The sequence below is a fragment of the Balaenoptera ricei genome, chromosome 3 (genome assembly GCF_028023285.1).
Source record: "Balaenoptera ricei isolate mBalRic1 chromosome 3, mBalRic1.hap2, whole genome shotgun sequence".
NCBI classification, from domain to species: Eukaryota; Metazoa; Chordata; class Mammalia; order Artiodactyla; family Balaenopteridae; genus Balaenoptera; species Balaenoptera ricei.
Window position 1 is genome coordinate 28,493,391 of NC_082641.1, and position 24,278 is coordinate 28,517,668.

Sequence of the window (24,278 nt, forward strand, 5' to 3'; positions counted from 1 at the left end):
ATCATGCTCTCTTTCTGGCTATGGTGGAATAGTCATAACTGTAGGGCTGTGGATGGTGAAAGAAAATTCCTCAAAACCTTTCAGTAGAGGTATATCCCAAAATACTGATCCCCATTCTTCTGTCACCGGGCAGATGGCACAAGTCACCTGACATCAACCCTTGGGCTGTAACATAGAAGATGTGGGCCCATATGACAAGGGGGCAGATGGATGCTCTAATGCTTCCATAAATCAAGTGTGTTTAGCTTCTCAGAAATAAGCAACACTTGCCAGACAGCCCCCGCAAAAGCAAATTAAAAACTTCATTTGCCTGCCATGCTGTAAGAACACAAAGAACAAAGTAACTTCCAATTTAAAATCAGCCACAGAACAGGAGCTTCTGGGTTGGTGAACACATGGAGGTGCTGGGAGAGTGGTGCGCCTGAAGAAGGCATGGGAACTCTGTTCCCATTCCCCGTGTCTTGCCCTATGCATCCCTTTCATCTGGCTGTTCCTGAGTTAAATAATTTTATGATCAACTGCGGATCTACCGTGTAGCTGACAGGGTCTTGGTGCTTTGGCCGGGTGTCAGGCCTGTGCCTCTGAGGTGGGAGAGCTGAGTTCAGGACATGGGTCCACCAGAGACCTCCCAGCTCCACGTAATATCAAACGGTGAAAGCTCTCCCAGAGATCTCCATCTCAACGCTAAGACCCAGCTCCACTCAACAACCAGCAAACTACAGTGCTGGACACCCTATGCCAAACAACTAGCAAGACAGGAACACAACCCCACCCATTAGCAGAGAGGCTGCCTAAGATCATAATAAGGTCACAGACACCCCAAAACACACCACCAGACATGGTCCTCCCCACCAGAAAGACAAGATCCAGGCTCATCCACCAGAACACAGGCACTAGTCCCCTCCACCAGGAAGCCTACAAAACCCACTGAACCAACCTTAGCCACTGGGGGCAGACACCAAAAACAATGGGAAGTATGAACCCACAGCCTGTGAAAAGGAGACCCCAAACACAGTAAGTTAAGCAAAATGAGAAGACAGAGAAACACACAGAAGATAAAGGAGCAACGTAAAAACTCACCAGACCAAAGAAAAGAAGAGGAAATAGGCAGTATACCCAAAAAGAATTTAGAATAATGATAGTAAAGATGATCCAAAATCTTGGAAATACAATGGAGAAAATACAAGAAATGTTTAACAAGGACCTAGAAGAACTAAAGAGCAAACAAACAATGATGAACAACACAATAAATGAAATTAAAAATTCTCTAGAAGGAATCAAGAGCCGAATAACTGAGGCAGAAGAATGGATAAGTGACCTGGAAGATAAAATAGTGGAAATAACTACTACAGAGCAGAATAAAGAAAAAAGAATGAAAAGAATTGAGGACAATCTCAGAGACATCAGGGACAGCATTAAATGCATGAACATTCGAATTATAGGGGTCCCAGAAGAAGAAGAGAAAAAGGAACTGAGAAAATATTTGAAGAGATTATGGCTGAAAACTTCCCTAATGTGGGAAAGAAAATAGTCAATCAAGTCCAGGAAGCACAGAGAGTCAATACAGGATAAATCCAAGGAGAAACACGCCAATACACATATTAATCAAACTATCAAAAATTAAATACAAAGAAAAAATATTAAAAGCAGCAAGGGAAAAACAACAAATAACATACAAGGGAATTCCCATAAGCTAACAGCCAATCTTTCAGCAGAAACTCTGCAAGCCAGAAGGGAGTGGCAGGACATATTTAAAGTGATGAAAGGGAAAAACCTACAACCAAGATTACTCTACCCAGCAAGGATCTCATTCAGATTTGACGGAAAAAATTAAAACCTTTACAGACAAGCAAAAGTTAAGAGAATTCAGCATCACCAAACCAGCTTTACAACAAATGCTAAAGGAACTTCTCTAGGCAGGAAACACAAGAGAAGGAACAGAACTACAATAACAAACCCAAAACAATTAGGAAAATGGTAATAGGAACATACATAACGAAAATTACCTGAAGTGTAAATGGGTTAAATGCTCCAACCAACAGACATGGACTGGCTGAATGGATACAAAAACAAGACCCATACATATGCTGTCTACAAGAGACACACTTCAGACTTAGGGACACATACAGACTGAAAGTGAGGGGACGGAAAAAGATATTCCATGCAAATGGAAATCAAAAGAAAGCTGGAGTAGCAATACTCATATCAGACCAAATAGACTTTAAAATAAAGACTATTACAAGGGACAAAGAAGGACACTACATAATGATCAAAGGATCAATCCAAGAAGAAGATATAATAATTGTAAATATTTATGCACCCAACATAGGAGTACCTCAATATATAAGGTAAATGTTAAGAGCCATAAAAGGGGAAATCGAGAGTAACACAATCATAGTGGGGACTTTAACACCCCACTTTCACCAATGGACAGATCATCCAAAAGGAAAATACATAAGGAAACACAAGCTTTAAATGAGACATTAAACAAGATGGACTTAATTGATATTTATAGGACTTTCCATCCAAAAACAACCGAATACACTTTCTTCTCAAGTGCTCATGGAACATTCTCCAGGATAGATCATATCTTGGGTCACAAATAAAGCCTTGGTAAATTTAAGAAAATTGAAATCATATCAAGTATCTTTTCCAACTACAACGCTATGAAACTGGATATCAATTACAGGAAAAAATCTGTAAAAACAAACGGAGGCTAAACAATACACTACTTAATAACCAAGAGATCACTGAAGAAACCAAAGAGGAAATCAAAAAATACCTAGAAACAAATAACAATGAAAACACGATGACCCAAAACCTATGGGATTCAGCAAAAGCAGTTCTAAGAGGGAAGTTTATAGCAATACAGTGCTACCTCAAGAAACAAGAAACATCTCAAATAAACAACCTAACCTTACACCTAAAGCAATTAGAGAAAGAAAAACAAACAAAAAAAACCCCCAAAGTTAGCAGAAGGAAAGAAATCATAAAGATCAGATCAGAAATAAATGAAAAAGAAATGAAGGAAACAATAGCAAAGATCAACAAAACTAAAAGCTGGTTCTTTGAGAAGTAAAACAAAATTGATAAACATTAGCCAGACTCATCAAGAAAAAAAGGGGAGGAGGGGGCAAGATGGCGGAAGAGTAAGACGCGGAGATCACCTTCCTTCCCACAGATACAGCAGAAATACATCTACACGTGGAACTGCTCCTACAGAACACCCACTGAACGCTGGCAGAAGACGTCAGACCTCCCAAAAGGCAAGAAAATCCCCACGTACTTGGGTAGGGTAAAAGAAAAAAGAAATAACAGAGACAAAAGAATAGGGACGGGACCTGCGCCAGTGGGAGGGAGCCGTGAAGGAGGAAAGATTTCCACGCACTAGGAAGCCCCTTTGCGGGCAGAGACTGCAGGTGGCAGAGGGGGGAAGCTTCGGAGGAGAGCGCAGCCACAGGGGTGCGGAGGGCAAAGCGGAGAGACTCCCGCACAGAGGCTCGGCGCCAACCAGCACTCACCAGCCCGAGAGGCTTGTCTGCTCACCCGCCGGGGCGGGCGGGGGCTGGGAGCTGAGGCTCGGGCTTTGGTGCTAGCCGGGAGGGAGTCCGGGAAAAAGTCTGCAGCTGCCGAAGAGGCAAGAGACTTTTTCTTGCCTCTTTGTTTCGCGGCACGCAAGGAGAGGGGATTCAGAGCGCTGCCTAAACGAAATCCAGAGACGGGTGCGAGCCGCGCGGCTATCAGCGCGGATCCCACAGCAACAGGGGCGCAGAGGGAAAAACGGAGAGACTCCTGCACAGAGGCTCAGCGCCGAGCAGCGCTCACCAGCCCGAGAGGCTTGTCTGCTCACCCGCTGGGGCGGGTGGGGGCTGGGAGCTGAGGTGCGGGCTTCGGTCGGATCGCAGGGAGAGGACTGGGGTTGGCTGCGTGAACACAGCCTGAAGGGGTTGGCGTGCCGCGGCGAGCCGGGAGGGAGCCGAAGAGGAGGTCTGCAGCCGCCGAAGAGGCAAGAGACTTTTTCTGCCTCTTTGTTTCGCGGTGTGCAAGGAGAGGGGATTCAGAGCGCCGCCTAGACGAACTCCAGAGGCGGGCGCGAGCCGTGGCTAACAGCGCGGACCCCAGAGACTGGTAGGAAACGCTAAGGCTGCTGCTGCCGCCACCAAGAAGCCTGTGTGTGAGCACAGGTCACTCTCCACACCGCCCCTCCCGGGAGCCGGTGCAGCCGCCACTGCCAGGCTCCCGTGATCCAGGGACAACTTCCCCGGGAGAACACACAGCGCGCCTCGGGCTGCTGCAACGTCACGACGCCTCTGACGCCGCAGGCTCGCCCCGCCTCCTCCGTACCGCTCCCTCCCCCGGCCTGAGTGAGCCAGAGCCCCCGAAGCAGCTGCTCCTTTAACTCCGTTCTGTCTGGGCGGGGAACGGACGCCCTCAGGCAACGTACATGCAGAGGCGGGTCTAAATCCAAAGCTGAACGCTGGGAGCTGTACGAACAAAGAAGAGAAAGGGAAATCTCCCCCAGCAGCCTCAGAAGCAGCGGATTAAAGCTCCACAAACAACTTGATGTGCCTGCATCTGTTGAATACCTGAATAGACAACGAATCATCCCAAATTCAAAAGGTGGACTTTAGGAGCAGGATATATTAATTTCCCCTTTTCCTTTTTTTGTGAGTGTATATGTGTATGCTTCTGGGTGAGATTTTGTCTGTATAGCTTTGCTTTCACCATCAGTCCTAGGGTTAGGTCCGTCCATTTTTTTTTTTTTTTTTTTTTTTTTACTTAAAAAAAATTTTTTTTCCTAATATATGCTTTCTTAATAATTTTTTCCGTATTTTCTATTTTTAGAAATTAAAAAAATTTTTTAATAAGTTTTTTCATATTTTTTATTTTAAAAAATTAAAATTTTTTTTTAATAAATTTTTTTTAAAAAAATCTTTTTCTTATTTTTTACTATAAAAAAATTAATAAATCTATTTTTAAAAATTAAAAAAAATTTTTTCTGAATACATTTACTCTTAATAATTTTTTTTCTTATTTTTTATTATAATAGCTTTATTTTATTTTATTTTATCCTCTTTTTATCTTTCTATTTTTTTCTCCCTTATATTCTGAGCTGTGTGGATGAAAGGCTCTTGGTGCTCCAGCCAGGCATCAGGGCTGTGCCTCTGAGGTGGGAGAGCCAACCTCAGGACACTGGTCCACATGAGACCTACCAGCTCCACGTAACACCAAACGGCAAAAATCTCTCAGAGGTCTCCATCTCAACATCAAGACACAGCTTCACTCAACGAACAGCAAGCTACAGGGCTGGACACCCTATGCCAAACAACTAGCAAGACAGGAACACAGCCCCATCCATTAGCAGGGAGGCTGCCTAAAATCATAAGGCCACAGACACCCCAAAACACACCACCAGACGTGGACGAGCCCACCAGAAAGACAAGATTCAACCTCATCCACCAGAACACAGGCAATAGTCCCCTCCACCAGGAAGCCTACACAACCCACTGAACCAACCTTACCCACTGGGGACAGATACCAAAAACAACGGGAACTACGAACCTGCAGCCTGTGAAAAGGAGACCCCAAACACAGTAAGATAAGCAAAATGAGACGACAGAAAAACACACAGCAGATGAAGGAGCAGGGTTAAAACACACCAGACCTAACAAATGAAGAGGAAATAGGTAGTCTACCTGAAAAAGAATTCAGAATAATGATAGTAAGAATGATCCAAAATCTTGGAAATAGAATAGACAAAATGCAAGAAACATTTAACAAGGACGTAGAAGAACTAAAGAGGAACCAAGCAACGATGAAAAACACAATAAATGAAATTAAAAATACTCTAGATGGGATCAATAGCAGAATAACTGAGGCAGAAGAAAGGATAAGTGACCTGGAAGATAAAATGGTGGAAATAACTACTGCAGAGCAGGATAAAGAAAAAAGAATGAAAAGAACTGAGGACAGTCTCAGAGACCTCTGGGACAACATTAAACGCACCAACATTCGAATTATAGGGGTCCCAGAAGAAGAAGAGAAAAAGAAAGGGACTGAGAAAATATTTGAAGAGATTATAGTTGAAAACTTCCCTAATATGGGAAAGGAAATAGTTAATCAAGTCCAGGAAGCACAGAGAGTCCCATACAGGATAAACCCAAGGAGAAACACGCCAAGACACATATTAATCAAACTGTCAAAAATTAAATATAAAGAAAACATATTAAAAGCAGCAAGGGAAAAACAACAAATAACACACAAGGGAATCCCCATAAGGTTAACATCTGATCTTTCAGCAGAAACTCTGCAAGCCAGAAGGGAGTGGCAGGATATACTTAAAGTGATGAAGGAGAAAAACCTACAACCAAGGTTACTCTACCCAGCAAGGATCTCATTCAGATTTGATGGAGAAATTAAAACCTTTACAGACAAGCAAAAGCTGAGAGAGTTCAGCACCACCAAACCAGCTTTACAACAAATGCTAAAGGAACTTCTCTAGGCGAGAAACACAAGAGAAGGAAAACACCTACAATAACAAACCCAAAACATTTAAGAAAATGGGAATGGGAACATACATATCGATAATTACCTTGAATGTAAATGGATTAAATGCTCCCACCAAAAGACACAGACTGGTTGAATGGATACAAAAACAAGACCCATATATATGCTGTCTACAAGAGACCCACTTCAGACCTAGAGACACATACAGACTGAAAGTGAGGGGATGGAAAAAGATATTCCATGCAAATGGAAATCAAAAGAAAGCTGGAGTAGCAATTCTCATATCAGACAAAATAGACTTTAAAATAAAGAATATTACAAGAGACAAAGAAGGACACTATATAATGATCAAGGGATCGATCCAAGAGGAAGGTATAACAATTGTAAATATTTATGCACCCAACATAGGAGCACCTCAATACATAAGGCAAATACTAACAGCCCTAAAAGGGGAAATTGACAGCAACACAATCATAGTAGGGGACTTTAACACCCCACTTTCATCAATGGACAGATCATCCAAAATGAAAATAAATAAGGAAACACAAGCTTTAAATGATACATTAAACAAGATGGACTTAATTGATATTTATAGGACATTCCACCCAAAAACAACAGAATACACATTTTTCTCAAGTGCGCATGGAACATTCTCCAGGATAGATCATATCTTGGGTCACAAATCAAGCCTTGGTAAATTTAAGAAAATTGAAATCGTATCAAGTATCTTTTCCGACCACAACGCTATGAGACTAGATATCAATTACAGGAAAAGATCTGTAAAAAATACAAACACATGGAGGCTACACAATACACTACTTAATAATGAAGTGATCACTGAAGAAATCAAAGGGGAAATCAAAAAATACCTAGAAACAAATGACAATGGAGATACGACGACCCAAAACCTATGGGACGCAGCAAAAGCAGTGCTAAGAGGGAAGTTTATAGCAATACAAGCCTACCTCAAGAAACAGGAAACATCTCGAATAAACAACCTAACCTTGCACCTAAAGCAATTAGAGAAAGAAGAACAAAAAAATCCCAAAGCTAGCAGAAGGAAAGAAATCATAAAGATCAGGTCAGAAATAAATGAAAAAGAAATGAAGGAAACAATAGCAAAAATCAATAAAACTAAAAGCTGGTTCTTTGAGAAGATAAACAAAATTGATAAACCATTAGCCAGACTCATCAAGAGAAAAAGGGAGAAGACTCAAATCAATAGAATTAGAAATGAAAAAGGAGAAGTAACCACTGACACTGCAGAAATACAAAAGATCATGAGAGATTACTACAAGCAACTCTACGCCAATAAAATGGACAACCTGGAAGAAATGGACAGATTCTTAGAAATGCACAACCTGCCGAGACTGAACCAGGAAGAAATAGAAAATATGAACAGACCAATCACAAGCACTGAAATTGAAACTGTGATTAAAAACCTTCCAACAAACAAAAGCCCAGGACCAGATGGCTTCACAGGTGAATTCTATCAAACATTTAGAGAAGAGCTAACACCTATCCTTCTCAAACTCTTCCAAAATATTGCAGAGGGAGGAACACTCCCAAACTCATTCTACGAGGCCACCATCACCCTGATACCAAAACCAGACAAAGATGTCACAAAGAAAGAAAACTACAGGCCAATATCACTGATGAACATAGATGCAAAAATCCTCAACAAAATACTCGCAAACAGAATCCAACAGCACATTAAAAGGATCATACACCATGATCAAGTGGGGTTTATCCCAGGAATGCAAGGATTCTTCAATATACGTAAATCAATCAATGTGATACACCATATTAACAAATTGAAGGAGAAAAACCATATGATCATCTCAATAGATGCAGAGAAAGCTTTCGACAAAATTCAACACCCATTTATGATAAAAGTCCTGCAGAAAGTAGGCATAGAGGGAACTTTCCTCAACATAATAAAGGCCATATATGACAAACCCACAGCCAACATTGTCCTCAATGGTGAAAAACTGAAACCATTTCCACTAAGATCAGGAACAAGACAAGGTTGCCCACTCTCACCACTATTATTCAACATAGTTTTGGAAGTGTTAGCCACAGCAATCAGAGAAGACAAAGAAATAAAAGGAATCCAAATCGGAAAAGAAGAAGTAAAGCTGTCACTGTTTGCAGATGACATGATACTATACATAGAGAATCCTAAAGATGCTACCAGAAAACTCCTAGAGCTAATCAATGAATTTGGTAAAGTAGCAGGATACAAAATTAATGCACAGAAATCTCTTGCATTTCTATACACTAATGACGAAAAATCTGAAAGTGAAATTAAGAAAACACTCCCGTTTACCATTGCAACAAAAAGAATAAAATATCTAGGAATAAACCTACCTAAGGAGACAAAAGACCTGTATGCAGAAAATTATAAGACACTGATGAAAGAAATTAAAGATGATACAAATAGATGGAAAGATATACCATGTTCCTGGATTGGAAGAATCAACATTGTGAAAATGACTCTACTACCCAAAGCAATCTACAGATTCAATGCAATCCCTATCAAACTACCACTGGCATTTTTCACAGAACTAGAACAAAAAATTTCACAATTTGTATGGAAACACAAAAGACCCCGAATAGCCAAAGCAATCTTGAGAACGAAAAATGGAGCTGGGGGAATCAGGCTCCCTGACTTCAGACTATATTACAAAGCTACAGTAATCAAGACAGTTTGGTACTGGCACAAAAACAGAAATATTGATCAATGGAACAGGATAGAAAGCCCAGAGATAAACCCACGCACATATGGTCACCTTATCTTTGATAAAGGAGGCAAGCATATACGGTGGAGAAAAGACAGCCTCTTCAATAAGTGGTGCTGGGAAAATTGGACAGATACATGTAAAAGTATGAAATTAGAACACTCCCTGACACCATGCACAAAAATAAACTCAAAATGGATTAAAGACCTAAGTGTAAGACCAGACACTATCAAACTCTTAGAGGAAAACATAGGCAGAACATTCTATGACATACATCACAGCAAGATTCTTTTTGACCCAGCTCCCAGAGAAATGGAAATAAGAACACAAATAAACAAATGGGACCTAATGAAACTTAAAAGCTTTTGCACAGCAAAGGAAACCATAAACAAGACCAAAAGACAACCATCAGAATGGGAGAAAATATTTGCAAATGAAGCAACTGACAAAGGATTAATCTCCAAGATTTACAAGCAGCTCATGCAGCTCAATAACAAAAAAACGAACAACCCAATCCAAAAATGGGCAGAAGACCTAAATAGACATTTCTCCAAAGAAGATATACAGATGGCCAACAGACACATGAAAGAATGCTCAACATCATTAATCATTAGAGAAATGCAAATCAAAACTACAATGAGATATCATCTCACACCGGTCAGAATGGCCATCATCAAAAAATCTAGAAACAATAAATGCTGGAGAGGGTGTGGAGGAAAGGGAACTCTCTTGCACTGTTGGTGGGAATGTAAATTGATACAGCCACTATGGAGAACAGTATGGAGGTTCTTTAAAAAACTACAAATAGAACTACCATACGATCCAGCAATCCCACTACTGGGCATATACCCTGAGAAAACCATAGGTCAAAAAGACTCTTGTACCAAAATGTTCATTGCAGCTCTATTTACAATAGCCAGGACATGGAAGCAACCTAAATGTCCATCGACAGATGAATGGATAAAGAAGATGTGGCACATATATACAATGGAATATTACTCAGCCATAAAAAGAAATGAAATGGAGGTATTTGTAATGAGGTGGATGGAGTTAGAGTCTGTCATACAGAGTGAAGTAAGTCAGAAAGAGAAAAACAAATACAGTATGCTAACACATATATACGGAATCTAAGGGGAAAAAAAGCCATGAAGAACCTCGTGGCAAGACGGGAATAAAGACACAGACCTACTAGAGAATGGACTTGAGGATATGGGGAGGGGGTGGGGTGAGATGTGACAGGGTGAGAGAGTGTCATGGACATATATACACTACCAAATGTAAAATAGGTAGCTAGTGGGAAGCAGCCGCATAGCACAGGGAGATCAGCTCGGTGCTTTGTGACCACCTAGAGGGGTGGGATGGGGAGGGTGGGAGGGAGGGAGATGCAAGAGGGAAGAGATATGGGAACATATTGTATATGTATAACTGATTGTTATAAAGCAGAAGCTAACACACCATTGTAAGGCAATTATACTTCAATAAAGATGTTTAAAAAAAAAAAAAAAAAAAAAAAAAAAAAGAAAAAAAGGGAGAAGACTCAAATCAATAGAATTACAAATGAAAAAGGAGAAGTAACAACTGACACTGCAGAAATACAAAGGATCATGAGAGATTACTACAAGCAACTATGTGACAATAAAATGGACAACCTGGAAGAAATGGACAAATTCTTAGAAAAGCACAACCTTCCAAGACTGAGCCAGGAAGAAGAGAAAATACAAACAGACCAATCACAAGCACTGAAATTGAAACTGTGATTAAAAATCTTCCAACAAACAAAAGCCCAGGACCAGCTGGCTTCCCAGGTGAATTCTATCAAACATTTAGAGAAGAGCTAACACCTATCCTTCTCAAACTCTTCCAAAATATGGCAGAGGGAGGAACACTCCCAAACTCATTCTACGAGGCCACCATCACCCTGATACCAAAACCAGACAAAGATGTCACAAAGAAAGAAAACTACAGGCCAATATCACTGATGAACATAGATGCAAAAATCCTCAACAAAATACTAGCAAACAGAATCCAACAGCACATTAAAAGGATCATACACCATGATCAAGTGCAGTTTATCCCAGGAATGCAAGGATTCTTCAATATATGCAAATCAATCAATGTGATAAACCATATTAACAAACTGGAGAAAAACCATATGATCATCTCATAGATGCAGAAAAAGCTTTTGACAAAATTCAACAGCCGTTTATGATAAAAAAAAAAACCCTCCAGAAAGTAGGCATCGAGGGAACTTACCTCAACATAATAAAGCCCATATATGACAAAACCACAGCCAACATCATTCTCAATGGTGAAAAACTGAAACCATTTCCTCTAGAATCAGGAACAAGACAAGGATGTCCACTCTCACCACTATTATTCAACATAGTTTTGGAAGTTTTAGCCACAGCAATCAGAGAAGAAAAAGAAATAAATGGAATCCAAATCACAAAAGAAGAAGTAAAGCTGTCACTGTTTGCAGATGACATGATACTATACATAGAGAATCCTAAAGATGCTACCAGAAAACTACTAGAGCTAATCAATGAATTTGGTAAAGTAGCAGGATACAAAATTAATGCACAGAAATCTCTTGCATTCCTATACACTAATTATGAAATATCTGAAAGAGAAATTAAGGAAACACTCCCATTTACCATTGCAAAAAAAGAATAAAATACCTAGGAATATACCCACCTAAGGAGACAAAAGACCTGTATGCAGAAAACTATAAGACACTCATGAAAGAAATTAAAGATGATACAAACAGATGGAGAGATATACCATGTTCTTGGACTGGAAGAATCAACATTGTGAAATGACTCTACTACCCAAGGCAACCAACAGATTCAATGCATCCTTATCAAACGACCAATGGCATTTTTCACAGACCTAGAACGAAAAATTTCACAACTTGTATGGAAACCCAAAGACCCCGAATAGCCAAAGCAATCTTGAGAAAGAAAAACGGAGCTGTAGGAATCAGGCTCCCTGACTTCATACTATACTACAAAGCTACAGTAATCAAGACAGTATGGTACTGGCACAGAAACAGAAATATAGATCAATGGAACAGGATAGAAAGCCCAGAGATAAACCCACACACATATGGTTACCTTATTTTTGGTAAAGGAGGCAAGAATATAAAATGGAGAAAAGACAGTCTCTTCAATAAGTGGTGCCGGGAAAACTGGACAGCTACATGTAAAAGAATGAAATTAAAACACTCCCTAACACCATACACAAAAATAAACTCAAAATGGATTAAAGACCTAAATGTCAGGCCAGAAACTATAAAACTCTAAGAGGAAGACATAGGCAGAACACTCTATGACATAAATCACAGCAAGATCCTTTTTGACCCACCTCCTAGAGAAATGGATATAAAATCAAAAATAAACAAATGGGACCTAATGAAACTTAAAAGCTTTTGCACTGCAAAGGAAACCATAAACAAGACGAAAAGACAAGCCTCAGAATGGGAGAAAACATTTGCAAATGAAACAACTGACAAAGGATTAACCTCCAAAACTTACAAGCAGCTCATGCAACCCAATATCAAAAAAACAAACCTAATCCAAAAATGGGCAGAAGACCTAAATAGACATTTCTCCAAAGAAGATATACAGATTGCCAACAAACACATGAAAGAATGCTCAACATCACTAACCATTAGAGAAATGCAAATCAAAACTACAATGAGGTATCACCTCACACCAGTCAGAATGGCCATCATCAAAAAATCTACAAACAATAAATGCTGGAGAGGGTGTAGAGAAAAGGGAACCCTCTTGCACTGTTGGTGGGAATGTAAATTGATACAGCCACTATGGAGAACAGTATGGAGGTTACTTAAAAAACTAAAAATAGAACTATCATAAGACCCAGCAATCCCACTACTGGGCATATACCCTGAGAAAACCATAATTCAAAAAGAGTTATGGACCACAATGTTCATTGCAGCTCTATTTACAATAGCCAGGACATGGAAGCAACCTAAGTGTCCATCGACAGATGAATGGATAAAGAAGATGTGGCACATATATACAATGGAATATTACTCAGCCATAAAAAGAAACGAAATTGAGTTATTTATAGTGAGGTGGGTGGAGTTAGAGTCTGTCATACAGAGTGAAGTAAGTCAGAAAGAGAAAAACAAATACCGTATGCTAATACATATATATGGTTTATAAAAAAATAAAAGGGTTCTGAAGAACCTAGGGGCAGGACAGGAATAGACACAGATGTAGAGAATGGACTTGAGGACACAGGGAGGGGGAAGGGTAAGATGGGACAAAGTGAGAGAGTGGCATGGACTTATATACACTACCAAATGTAAAACAGCTAGTGGGAAGCAGCCGCACAGCACAGGGAGATCAGCTTGGTGCTTTGTGACCACCTAGAGGGGTGGGATAGGGAGGGTGGGAGGGAGACGCAAGAGGGAGGAGATATGGGGATATATGTGTATGTATAGTTGATTCACTTTGTTATAAAGCAGAAACTAACACACCTTTATAAAGCAATTATACTCCAATAAAGATGTTAAAAAATAAAATAAAATAAAATCAGCCACAGAACAAATGCAGAAGCATGCTAATAATTTCCACACAAAGCAGTCATTTGTCTGACAAACAGATTTCCAGGAAATAACCCATGGTTAAAACAAGAGGGCTCTTTATTAGGAAGAGGAATTCTCTAAGACATAAGTATACAATGAGGTTTTGTTTTCTTATTTTTCATTTGTTGCTACTATCTGTTATTCCTAGATTTTTCAAATTTGCATTACCTTTTTGTCAAAGAGTACATTCACATTCAGTGGGAAATGAAATTTATTAATATGGTGAAGTAAATAATAAGGGAAGATACTCACTAAATCTGTGACTCTTTTGTTTCATTTTCAGAAGGGCCTCTGATTCAGTTAGCAGGAGTGAAGTGGCAGGATATTAAATCACTCCACTCCAGAAACTGTTTTGCCTTTGTTTGCTGAATGCCAATTATTATATTCATTTTCTTATTGCCCTAAAGGAGGGTTATTTGTATTCAAGTTTTCCTAAACTGGAGTCTGTGGACCAGACTGAGGACAGGAGCCAGACTGAGGAGAATAAAAAGACTGGCTAATGCCCAGTTGTGTCCAAACAGGCCTAACCATTTTCTGGTTCTCACACCAGTTTGTTTAACTGATGTGATCAGCAAACCAGATGGAGTTAGAAAGAAAATTCCTCTTAGCTTACAGGAGCCACTGGCAGAGAGAAAATGAAATCATAACCATTTCTTCCTTGTGTTGTTTCTGATTTATGGAGCCATCCTGATACACTTTCCACGTTAGACTGCTACCAAGTGTTCAGATGAGTATAATGAAGTTAACCAGCGTGGGATTGGGAGGTCAGCAGATTGCATTCAAGTATGACCCTGACACCAAGTGGCTACGTGACTTTACCTGTCTAAGCCTTCGTTTCTCCATCGGTATTAAAAGGAGCATAAGCTGGATGGTTAAATTCTCCCAGCATTCTAGAGTGATATGTGTCTGGGATCACTGGACTTGTATTCTGCTTTGATTTCAGAATACTTTCTTGCTCTCCAAGTACTAAACCAGGATATGGAAATAATTCTTTTCTGCTCCTTTCCTTATGTTAAACAGATTCATAAGACCCTTAAGATCAAATAATTCATTCCAAAAATTCTGTGTTGAACCGCACCAAAATTCATCTGTCCGTCTTCCCCCCACCCCATTCCCACTTCACTTCCTCCCTGTTATTGGGCACTTAACTATATTCCAGTTTCTGTATCCCAATCTAGCAGAAGGAAGAGGTCACATAATGAGTAGAAGTCGTAAAGATTATATGTCATAAGTCATTCATGATCTAGTGAGGGAACAAATGAGGAGGTGGTCAATTTCACCTGAAGAAGCCAGGCAAGGCTTGAATAGAGGAGCCAAAGCTTGAGCTGAATCACGTGAGATGAGTAGATGCTCACTCAGCAGGCAAAATAGCGTGGGGGACATTCAAAGTGGGGGTAATGGCATATATGGGCGCAGTGCCATGAAGCAATAAGGCTTGTTCAGGAACATGTCCATCAGAATGCTAGAGTGGAGGGAAGGGGTGGACAAAGAGAGATGGGCAGGGGCCATGATGGAGGGCCTCACGGTCTGGACATCAGTCCTCAGCTAGAGTCGTCTTGGGTTCATGCTTTCTGTGGTCCTAAAGGTTTCCATTTGATTGCTGTTCTTTTCTCTGCTTGGGGATTCCTTCATCTAAAACACTTGGGGCTTCCAAGAGTGGGTGACAGTTTAGATGTACAACAAATTATATCAAGAGAAAATAAATGCAGTGATTTTGAGTGTATCATTCACCTTCCAGCTGGTCAGTTTTTGCTTTCTGGGCACAGAAGCTCCCCTATAACGTGCAGTTCTGTTTTGACTTTGGCACATTGGGCTTCGGTGTATTTTTCTGCGAACACGTTATGTATGAAAGTCAGGGACAGTATTTAGCAAGACGGGGCTCTTTCCCTATTTTATTCATTTGTAAAAGTTCAGATCTAAAAAAAATGTAGCACTGAATATTATGAAACTCAAGGCCATAAGAAAAGCTGCCACTTTTATTTTCCAACAAAAGCTACAGGTAATAAGGTCAGCTACTGCTGAAATAAAATTGCAACACTACCTAGCTGGGAAGACAGATCATTCCAAGAAAACGTAAAAATCTTTGATTCATTTCAGAAATAATCAAGATCTGTTAGACTTAAACTACAAAAAGTTATTATCATTCTAAGAAAGATAATAAAGTTTACAAAACTGCAGGAGGTACAGGCAAAATGTTCAATCAGGAAGTGTGTGAGGCTCTGAGGATGCATAGCTTTGGTGTCAAACCCAGGTGAAGGTTTTTTCAAGTTCATCTTTATCACTTCCTGCATTTCTTCCAGCACAAGAATCACTTTTTTTTCTTATGCAAATTTTAATGTTCTGAAATTGGCATGTGTCTTACAACTGATGTACATATTTATTGTGTAGTGTTTCCTTTCTTTCTGAAAAGCTGTCATTAAATTGATGACCCGTCCCCCAGTTGACGGTTTCTCAGAACTGAGAGTATTAGTACTAGCTGATCATGTATTAGTGATTTAAACCCTCCAAGCCTTTACTTCCTCAGTGGGAATTATAAAGAACGTCGTTTACTGGATAAAAATAAAATTGTTTACCTAAAATTCTCGTGCAGTGTCGGGCACTTGGTGATATTTGGCGAGTGCCAGAATGCAAGGTAGGTCAAGTCCTCCAAAGCTCATGGTTCACCTTGTCTGCTTAGTCCTGGGGAGTGGAGACCTGATGGATGGACAGGACTTACTCCACTGCCACCTTTCCACAACACCCCTGCCCCAAGTCCAGGAAGCCAGAAGTTAGCGAACGCCTGAGAACTACTCCTAACCTTTACCCAGAGCTCAGAGTTTGCCCAAGGCTTCATTTGAACAGTCTTTTACCATTTACAAAGTTGTTGCACACACACTCTTTTGATCTGTACAACTTTATGAGATTAGTAGACGCCGTAGGACCCACTTCATTTCTCAGAGGTGAGAAAACTAAAGCTCCTAAGAGGTTGGAAGAAAGGACCAGCATTCTATGCTGGTGACAAAGTGGAACTGCCAAGCCAGACGTGTCTGATCCCAGACCCAGTGCTGCTTCCAGGATTCAATTCTGCAGAACTACGTTTTCTCAAGTACACCTCTGGGACAAACTTGAGGATTATGACCTGGGATCTGTTTCAGACAGATCAATGCATGGAGAAGAAGCAAGCCATTCCAAAAAAAACAACTTCTAGACTTTTTAAAGGTAAAGATCTGAATGTACAGGCTCATTGTACTGCCACATGTATGAGAAAATGTCCATAGCAGTTGTATCAGGGCTCCATCATGGAGATGAGTGGTGCTGGAAACAGAAGCCAGTAAAACAGCTACAATTCAGACAGCACACACAGCAGTGGGGAGTTGCTGGTGAGTAACCCGGGGCCTCAGGTGTGATCCCTGCCGGTTCAGGTGAGGCTGCAGAATACCCTTAGTGTTATAAGATTAAAGTGCCTCTGGATCTGGGGTAGTGGTCAGTGGGATAATGCAGAAAGATTCATGATCAAATTAGAATTCTTCCGTCGGAGAAAGTATTTGTGAAAAGGTAAACCATCAAGTTGGCAGAATCTAAACCCTCTGGATATTTAAAGGCAAAACCAGGGGGTCTATTTTCCTACTCTAGGGTTTGGAGGTTGGCCACTGAATAAGTTTAAGAGTCCCGATAGAATAGTGAAACTAAGAAGGCCTTCAAATCTTTCCTAGTATATGATCTGGACTTTAGACATCCATATGAACTGGTTAATAATGTGGTAGTCAATAAGTTGTATCATTCAGTCACCAAAATTTAAGATAAAATTTAAATCAACATCCTTAGGAAAAATGGAAGTCATGTATTCAATGTCCCCAATGATAGAAAAAACAGAAGTCAGGGCAATTGACTATCAATAGTTAAACAGTGTCTTTGACATAAGGTTTATCTATTATCCTGAGAGAGGAGATATTTTCCTTACTGATAGGAATGGAGTAACTTTGAGGATTTGAGTTTAGATGGGGTGGTTACTACATTCTGGAAGAACTTGGTGATGTGTCAGAGACAGCTTCTACAAAACACCAGGAGTCTACAGGGGTTAATAAATACATCTACAAGCCTCCCGGCCATGAGAGAGAAGAGACCCAGAGACAGACACAGAAGGTATGAGCTGGCAGAGCAGGGCTTTCTTTAGGGGATCTGACCCCAGAGAAGAGCTACCGGATCTCCCACTCAGGCTTTTATATCAGCTAGAATCCCTAGAATTTTACAGTGGAGGGACCTTTTTAAAAGTGTGAGCTATTTCACACATCTGTCCTTTCTATGAGCCATGAAATTTCCAAGGAAAGGATTAGTCCCAGGGATGGGAAAGTGGAACTTTAGGACTTGGTCAACATTTGGCAAGGTCAGGGATAGAAATGTCGCTTGAGATTCTTCTGGATATGGAAAAGAACTTGTAGCCAGGCATTTAATCCTTTTTTGATCTTGAGTTTGTTATGAGTTGGAAGAGAAAGAAAAAAGAACCAGCATTTGCTCCTGAAAGAAAAATGGTATGAAAACAGAAAAAAGGGAGGTTGGCAGGCATCAAAGAAATGAGTGGTGATTTTCTCAGCGAGTCGCACTACTTTCTCTCTCTTGCCAAAGACCAGAGCCTTTCTTTGGGAAAAGGGGCCTGATGCAGATAAATGACATTTCACACTCCTGTCTGTCAGAGAAGTCTGCCAGGAGAACCAGAGACGTCCAGTGGGACACCTCATGGTCCTGTTTGTCTGGGGACGGGAGCTTTCTACAAGATGAGGGTGCTAACATCTAGAGGGGACACCAGCCTCCCCAAACTTCTGGGTAGCTCTTCTCCCTTCTGTGTCAAGGCCATCAAGGGAAACTGGCTCCCCAGAGAGAAGACAGGAGCCTGCAGGGTGTCTTACAGGTGGGTGTGCTTCACAAACAGAAGGTGTATGCATAGCTCATACCTCTCACCCCTGCTGCCAAGCGGCTCTTAACCCCACCTCTGACCAATGTCTCTACGACCTGGCTGCATCTGTATCCCCCAGGGGCTGGCTCAGCCCCACCAGCGTGACAGGCAGGTTGGGCCTGATTGGTGCCCACAAGAACCAAGCCTGACTAATCCTAAAACCTGATAAAGCCTTTCATGAGGGAATGCAGGCAGCACAGAAAAATGAGTAACCACAGCTAGATTAGCAAGGACAGGAAAATCGCACTTCGAAAAGATCGATATTGGACATCATACACTTTTAAAGACCAAATGTGTCTTTATGTTTCAGCTTTCTTTTCATTTTGAGTCTGGCGGATTCAATGTTATACTTGTTTTGTGAGCAGCTGCTGAACGATGATTTAATTACACTTGTGCTAACGTATCATTATTAATTATAATGCTACATTTAAGCAATTTAGAAACAGTGTTGCATGCTGGACAAGCCATTAATTACACAAATTAAATTTTCTTTTTCTCTCAGTTTATCTGGTAAGGGAAGACGGGCAGATAAAAACATGTGGGCTACTGAAAACTCTGCTTGTTCTCAGGCTACTGTGTAACTTGCAGCAGGCCTATGGTAACACCTGATTTACGCATTCACCAGTTTATCGAAGCAAAGGGCAGAAAGGAGGCAGGAAGGGCGGCAGGAATCCTGCTGTAGCAAAGGACGCTCGTAGAAGTCCCTCCCCGCCCCCCTGACGCCCCCAACGCTGCTGAGCCTCGTCAGTTACCTTGCTCCAGTTTCCCACTTTCCAGGCAGCGCAGGGACGGAGGTGGCACCTCTTAGCAGGGTCAGGCCTCTGCAGGGCGGCGCAGTCGGAATCCACGTGGGTGCTACACTGCACGCTCCTCCAGTAGGCCCCCAGGCCACACGTGGTGGAACACTGCCGGGGGGTGGGGGGGAGGAGAGAGAAGACGGAGGCTCAGGGCCGCTTTCTCAGACACACCCCACCCCGCCCTGGAGTCGGGGGTCCTCAATCTCGGCTACTCACTATAACGGCCCGCAGAGCTTTTGAACAAACCAGCGCTGGGGCTCCAACCCCAAACAATCTGAACGCCTGTGGGTAGGGCTCAGGCAGGAGTATTTAAGAAACAAATCCCAGGTGATTCTAATAAGCAGCCAGGCTTGCGAATCCCTGATTTCTCTGTGGGAGGAAAACCCAGTGCAAATGGAGATGTGCTTCCCTTTAAAAAGTATCCTGGTGGAAGGACGTAGAGTCTGTCATACAGAGTGAAGTAAGTCAGAAAGAGAAAAACAAACACCGTATGCTAACACATATATACGGAATCTAAAAGAAAAAAAAAAATGGTCATGAAGAACCTAGGGGCAAGACGGGAATAAAGACGCAGACCTACTAGAGAATGGACTTGAGGACACGGGGAGGGGGAGGGGGAAGGGTAAGCTGGAATGAAGAGAGTAGCATGGACATATATACACTACCAAATGTGAAATAGATAGCTAGTGGGAAGCACCCGCAAGGCACAGGGAGATCAGCTCGGTGCTTTGTGACCACCTAGAGGGGTGGGAGAGGGAGGGTGGGAGGGAGGGAGATGCAAGAGGGAAGAGATATGGGAACATATGTATATGTATAACTGATTCACTTTGTTATAAAGCAGAAACTAACACACCATTGTAAAGCAATTATAGTCCAATAAAGATGTTAAAAAAAAAAAAAAAGTATCCTGGTGTGAGGCCTGGGGAAGGGGGTGAGCTGCAGGCACTGCCGCATTTCACCAACGCTGCTCATAGAAAGGGAAGAGCAGAAAATAGCCTCGGTCAACATTTTTTCAATTGGCTCATTTATGGAGGTGAATTCTCCTCCTTAAAATTCTTTAGGATTGGATTTGAATCTCTCATAATTTCCTAGCTTTTTTTCCTCTGTACTATATTATGCGTGTATATATATGATATACATATATATATGAGATAATAACAGCTGAAGTGCATAGATTGATTGCACTAGTGGCCCCATTGTTCACACCCATGCTCTTTTCAATGGACTTCACAGCTCCTCTCATCATATGGTGGAATGTATTTCCCCAGCTGCTGAATCAGGACTGTTCTTGCAACTTTCTTTTGCCAAGAAATTGCAGTGGATGCTGTCGTGCCAGTTCTCAAGAGGCCTTGCTTGTTTTGGTTCTCTCTTGGACCCTTGTCTCTGCCATGAGAATAAAACTGGGCTAGCCTGCTGGAGGATGAGAGATCATGTGAGACCCAGCTGGGTGACCCAGCCGAGCCCATCTCAGACCAGCCAGCCTTCAGCTGACCCTTCAGCAAATGCATGACAAGCCAAGTTGAGGTGAGCTAAGCTCAGCCCGGGTCAGCAGATACTCCTAGCTGACCCAGAAACTCATGGACAAAAATTAATGTTTGCTGAGATATTGTGGTTGGTTGTTATATAGCGTTATTGTGGCAATGGACAACTGATACAACTACACAACAGGTACCTTTCCTATATTTTCTCTAACCTCTGAGACTCAGGATACAATTATAATTCTGCAGCTGACTAATTGTGCAATCTTTTGCAGTTTCCAAACTTCCCTAGCATGTGAAACTGGTGATAACACTAAGACCTCAGTTATTAAGTTGCTGTGAGAACAACAGAGGTAATTCACACACAAAGTGAGTGCTCTACAAATGTTACCTATTAAACATAGCATACCTGCAAGGTCAGCGTTATGAGTCCCACTTTCCAGATTTCCGGGGCCCAGAGAGCTTAGCAGTCATGCTTAAGGTCACACAGACAGTATGATGTTAATTTCACATTACGACATGGAGAAAAACATGACGTTTGCCCCAAACCCAGGACAGGAGCTAGTGAGACCAAATTCCCAGCCTACTGATGACCCTGGTACATCACAAGTGATGTCTACAGTTCTTTGTACCATATTTATGTTGTAAATAAACACATGTCTCTGGAGCTCTGAATCTAGTCCTGTTAGATTCAGATATTGTGAGTAGACATTTGTTTAATTCCTTTTTGACAATTTCTATTTAGACAGCAAATGAGTCCAAAGGTGAAGCTGACAGGAGGATGTCCATGGAAGGCAGTAAGTAAAAGGGGATTCCACTGATTGTCTCTTAAGTTAGTTTCAAATTAGGAGTGCAGTGGGGGGTGGGGGTCAGAGAAGAGAGGGGGACCCTAAGGAGGCAGAAGGGACAACTTGCTTCTTCTGGGAACTTTCTCCCTCGTTACAGCTAGTGACCCTGTGACAACCGATTTACCAGGTCAAGGAGCAGGTTTGGGGGTGTTCAGAACAGGAACTGATGTGCAGGGCTACATCAGAATCCTGCGAAAACTGCTGTGAAAGGCTGCGGAAAATTTTACTGTCACTTCCATTTACAGGACTGCACAGCATATATTTCACTGACTGGCCCAAGGGATCCGACTGAGTGAGGAGGCAATTTGATGAGAGGTGATCTTCTGTCAAAATGAGATCCACACCCATGCATACTGTGAAGCACCTACATTTTCTGTCTTATAAATAGATATCAAAGCCAATGCTTACTGAGTACTTCCTATGTGCCTGACACTCTCCTACACGTAGTTATTCCTTTCATCTCATAACAATCTTATGAATCAGGCATCGTCATCATCCTCATTTTAAAGATGAGGAAATGGGTGCAGTGAGAACATACAGTTAGTAGATGATGGAGCCAGTACTCAAACCCAGAACATCTGCTTTCTAGATTTATGTCTATTTACAGTGTTAACTCGGTTTTTATATCAATTCTTTAGTAATTTGCAAAATCACAGGTAGTTAGAGGAACATGCTGTGTATGCTGGGGGACATGAACACCCCTTCAACACAGGACAGAAAGGGAGGACACAGAGAGAGAAATTTCAGATCGAATGCTAAGGAACTTTAGAAATGACAATACTTCCAATCTTAAAGAGCAGGAAAGGCTTTATGGAAGAAGAAGCTCAAAGCTTGATACTGAAGAACAGGTAGAACGTAAAAGGACAAAGGAGAAAGAGAAGGAAATTCCAGGCAGAGGAAACAGCATAAACAAAGGCATTGAACTGAGACGAGCAGGTTTAGTGGAAACTGAGCAGTTTAGATTTGGTGCAGCTTACGATGGATGAAGTCATAGGAGGCAGTATGTTGAAAGCTGAATTATTTGAGGACCTGAAGGCTGTTGGATATGAGAGTGGATTTTATCTGATATGTAATGGAGAGACATTAATGATTTGTGATCAGGAGTTTGGAATGATTAGAAAATTCCATTCAGAAGAGTAATATGGCAGTCTTACATCTCTCGTGACGATGTATGGAAAGCATTGGGGAGGGGAGAGAGTGGAAGTGCCCAGACCAGTAAGGCCAAAGGCAAGAGTCCTAACAAGAGTAGTAACCAAGGGTTCTCCATTCTCGACTATTGGGGCACTATTGGTATTTTGGACTTCCCTCAATGTCACAGGACCCTCCTTGTCTTTGGCTCTCAGACACTGAATACTGGTAGCAGCCCCTGTCCCCCATCATTGTAACAAACAAAAGCATCCCTACTCTTTTCCAGATGCCTCCCACCGTTAGATTGGAAACTCCTGAGCCTAAACTGACAGGAAATGAAGAGGAGATGACAGAAATGATGAGATGACACAGACTTGAAAAACTGTTAGGGTTTTTCTAGTAGGACAAGGGAAGACTGATACCAGAGGTGATCCTGGGGTTCCTAAGGTGTGGTGATTGAATGGCCAGTGATGCCATTATAGGGAGGGACAATCCTAAAGAAACAACTTCAGATATGGGTAGAATAAAAAATCAGGGGAGAGTGGGAAACTCAAAACTCAAAGTTTTCATTCTGAATCCTGAAACTCTCAGACAATTCTGTGTATTAAACATTTTGTCTCAAAAGATGCATAAAGGGGGCAGGCACCAAGCCCTGTCATGAAGGGGACTCCTGTCAAATGTGGAGCTCTGTTCTTGTAATATCCTTGTAGCTTTACAAACCTCTGCAATCTGGACCAATTCCCCCTTTCCAGCCAAACTGCCTAGAATTAATAGCTCTCAGTGGCTCCAACATGGTTGCCAAATTTTTGGTGAGCTATGACGTATTCAGTAAGAAACTTTATTTCTGTCAAAGATATGACATGAGATAGAATTAATTTTTGTATCTTGATCTACTAAAATCAAAATGCGTCAGTTAACCTCTGGGCTCAAACAGTCATCAGGGTTGATAGGTACTTTTATTTAGGTTTAGTTTATTTGGATATAGTAACTTCTCGTTAGATCAATTAACATTTATCAGTTAATTAACATGTATTAAATATCCTCAGGACAAAAGCATTAAAACACATTTACATAAGAGTATGGGAAAGGAAACTAATTTCTGGGTCATCCTAAACCTACTTTTTAATGAAACTTTTGTATGAATTTGTGGACTGAGAAGAGCTGTCTTTATTAACAGTCCTAATGTGGGGATTGTCCCATCTGAGAACTGTGATAGCCTCCAAAAGGGTCTCTC

General features: G+C 41.3%; 1 protein-coding gene across 2 annotated transcripts in view; it reads right to left on the reverse strand.

The window, feature by feature from the left end:
* The window catches only part of ADAMTS12 (ADAM metallopeptidase with thrombospondin type 1 motif 12), a 387,476-nt gene that overhangs the window by 46,909 nt on the left and 316,289 nt on the right, over window positions 1-24,278 (reverse strand). The window contains exon 20 of one of the 2 annotated variants that reach the window (XM_059916186.1): window positions 19,546-19,698. The exons of the other annotated variant lie outside the window; for it this stretch is intronic. Coding sequence (XP_059772169.1) covers window positions 19,546-19,698 — 153 coding nt within the window. The remainder of the gene's footprint in view (window positions 1-19,545; window positions 19,699-24,278) is intronic. 2 annotated transcript variants of the gene reach the window in all.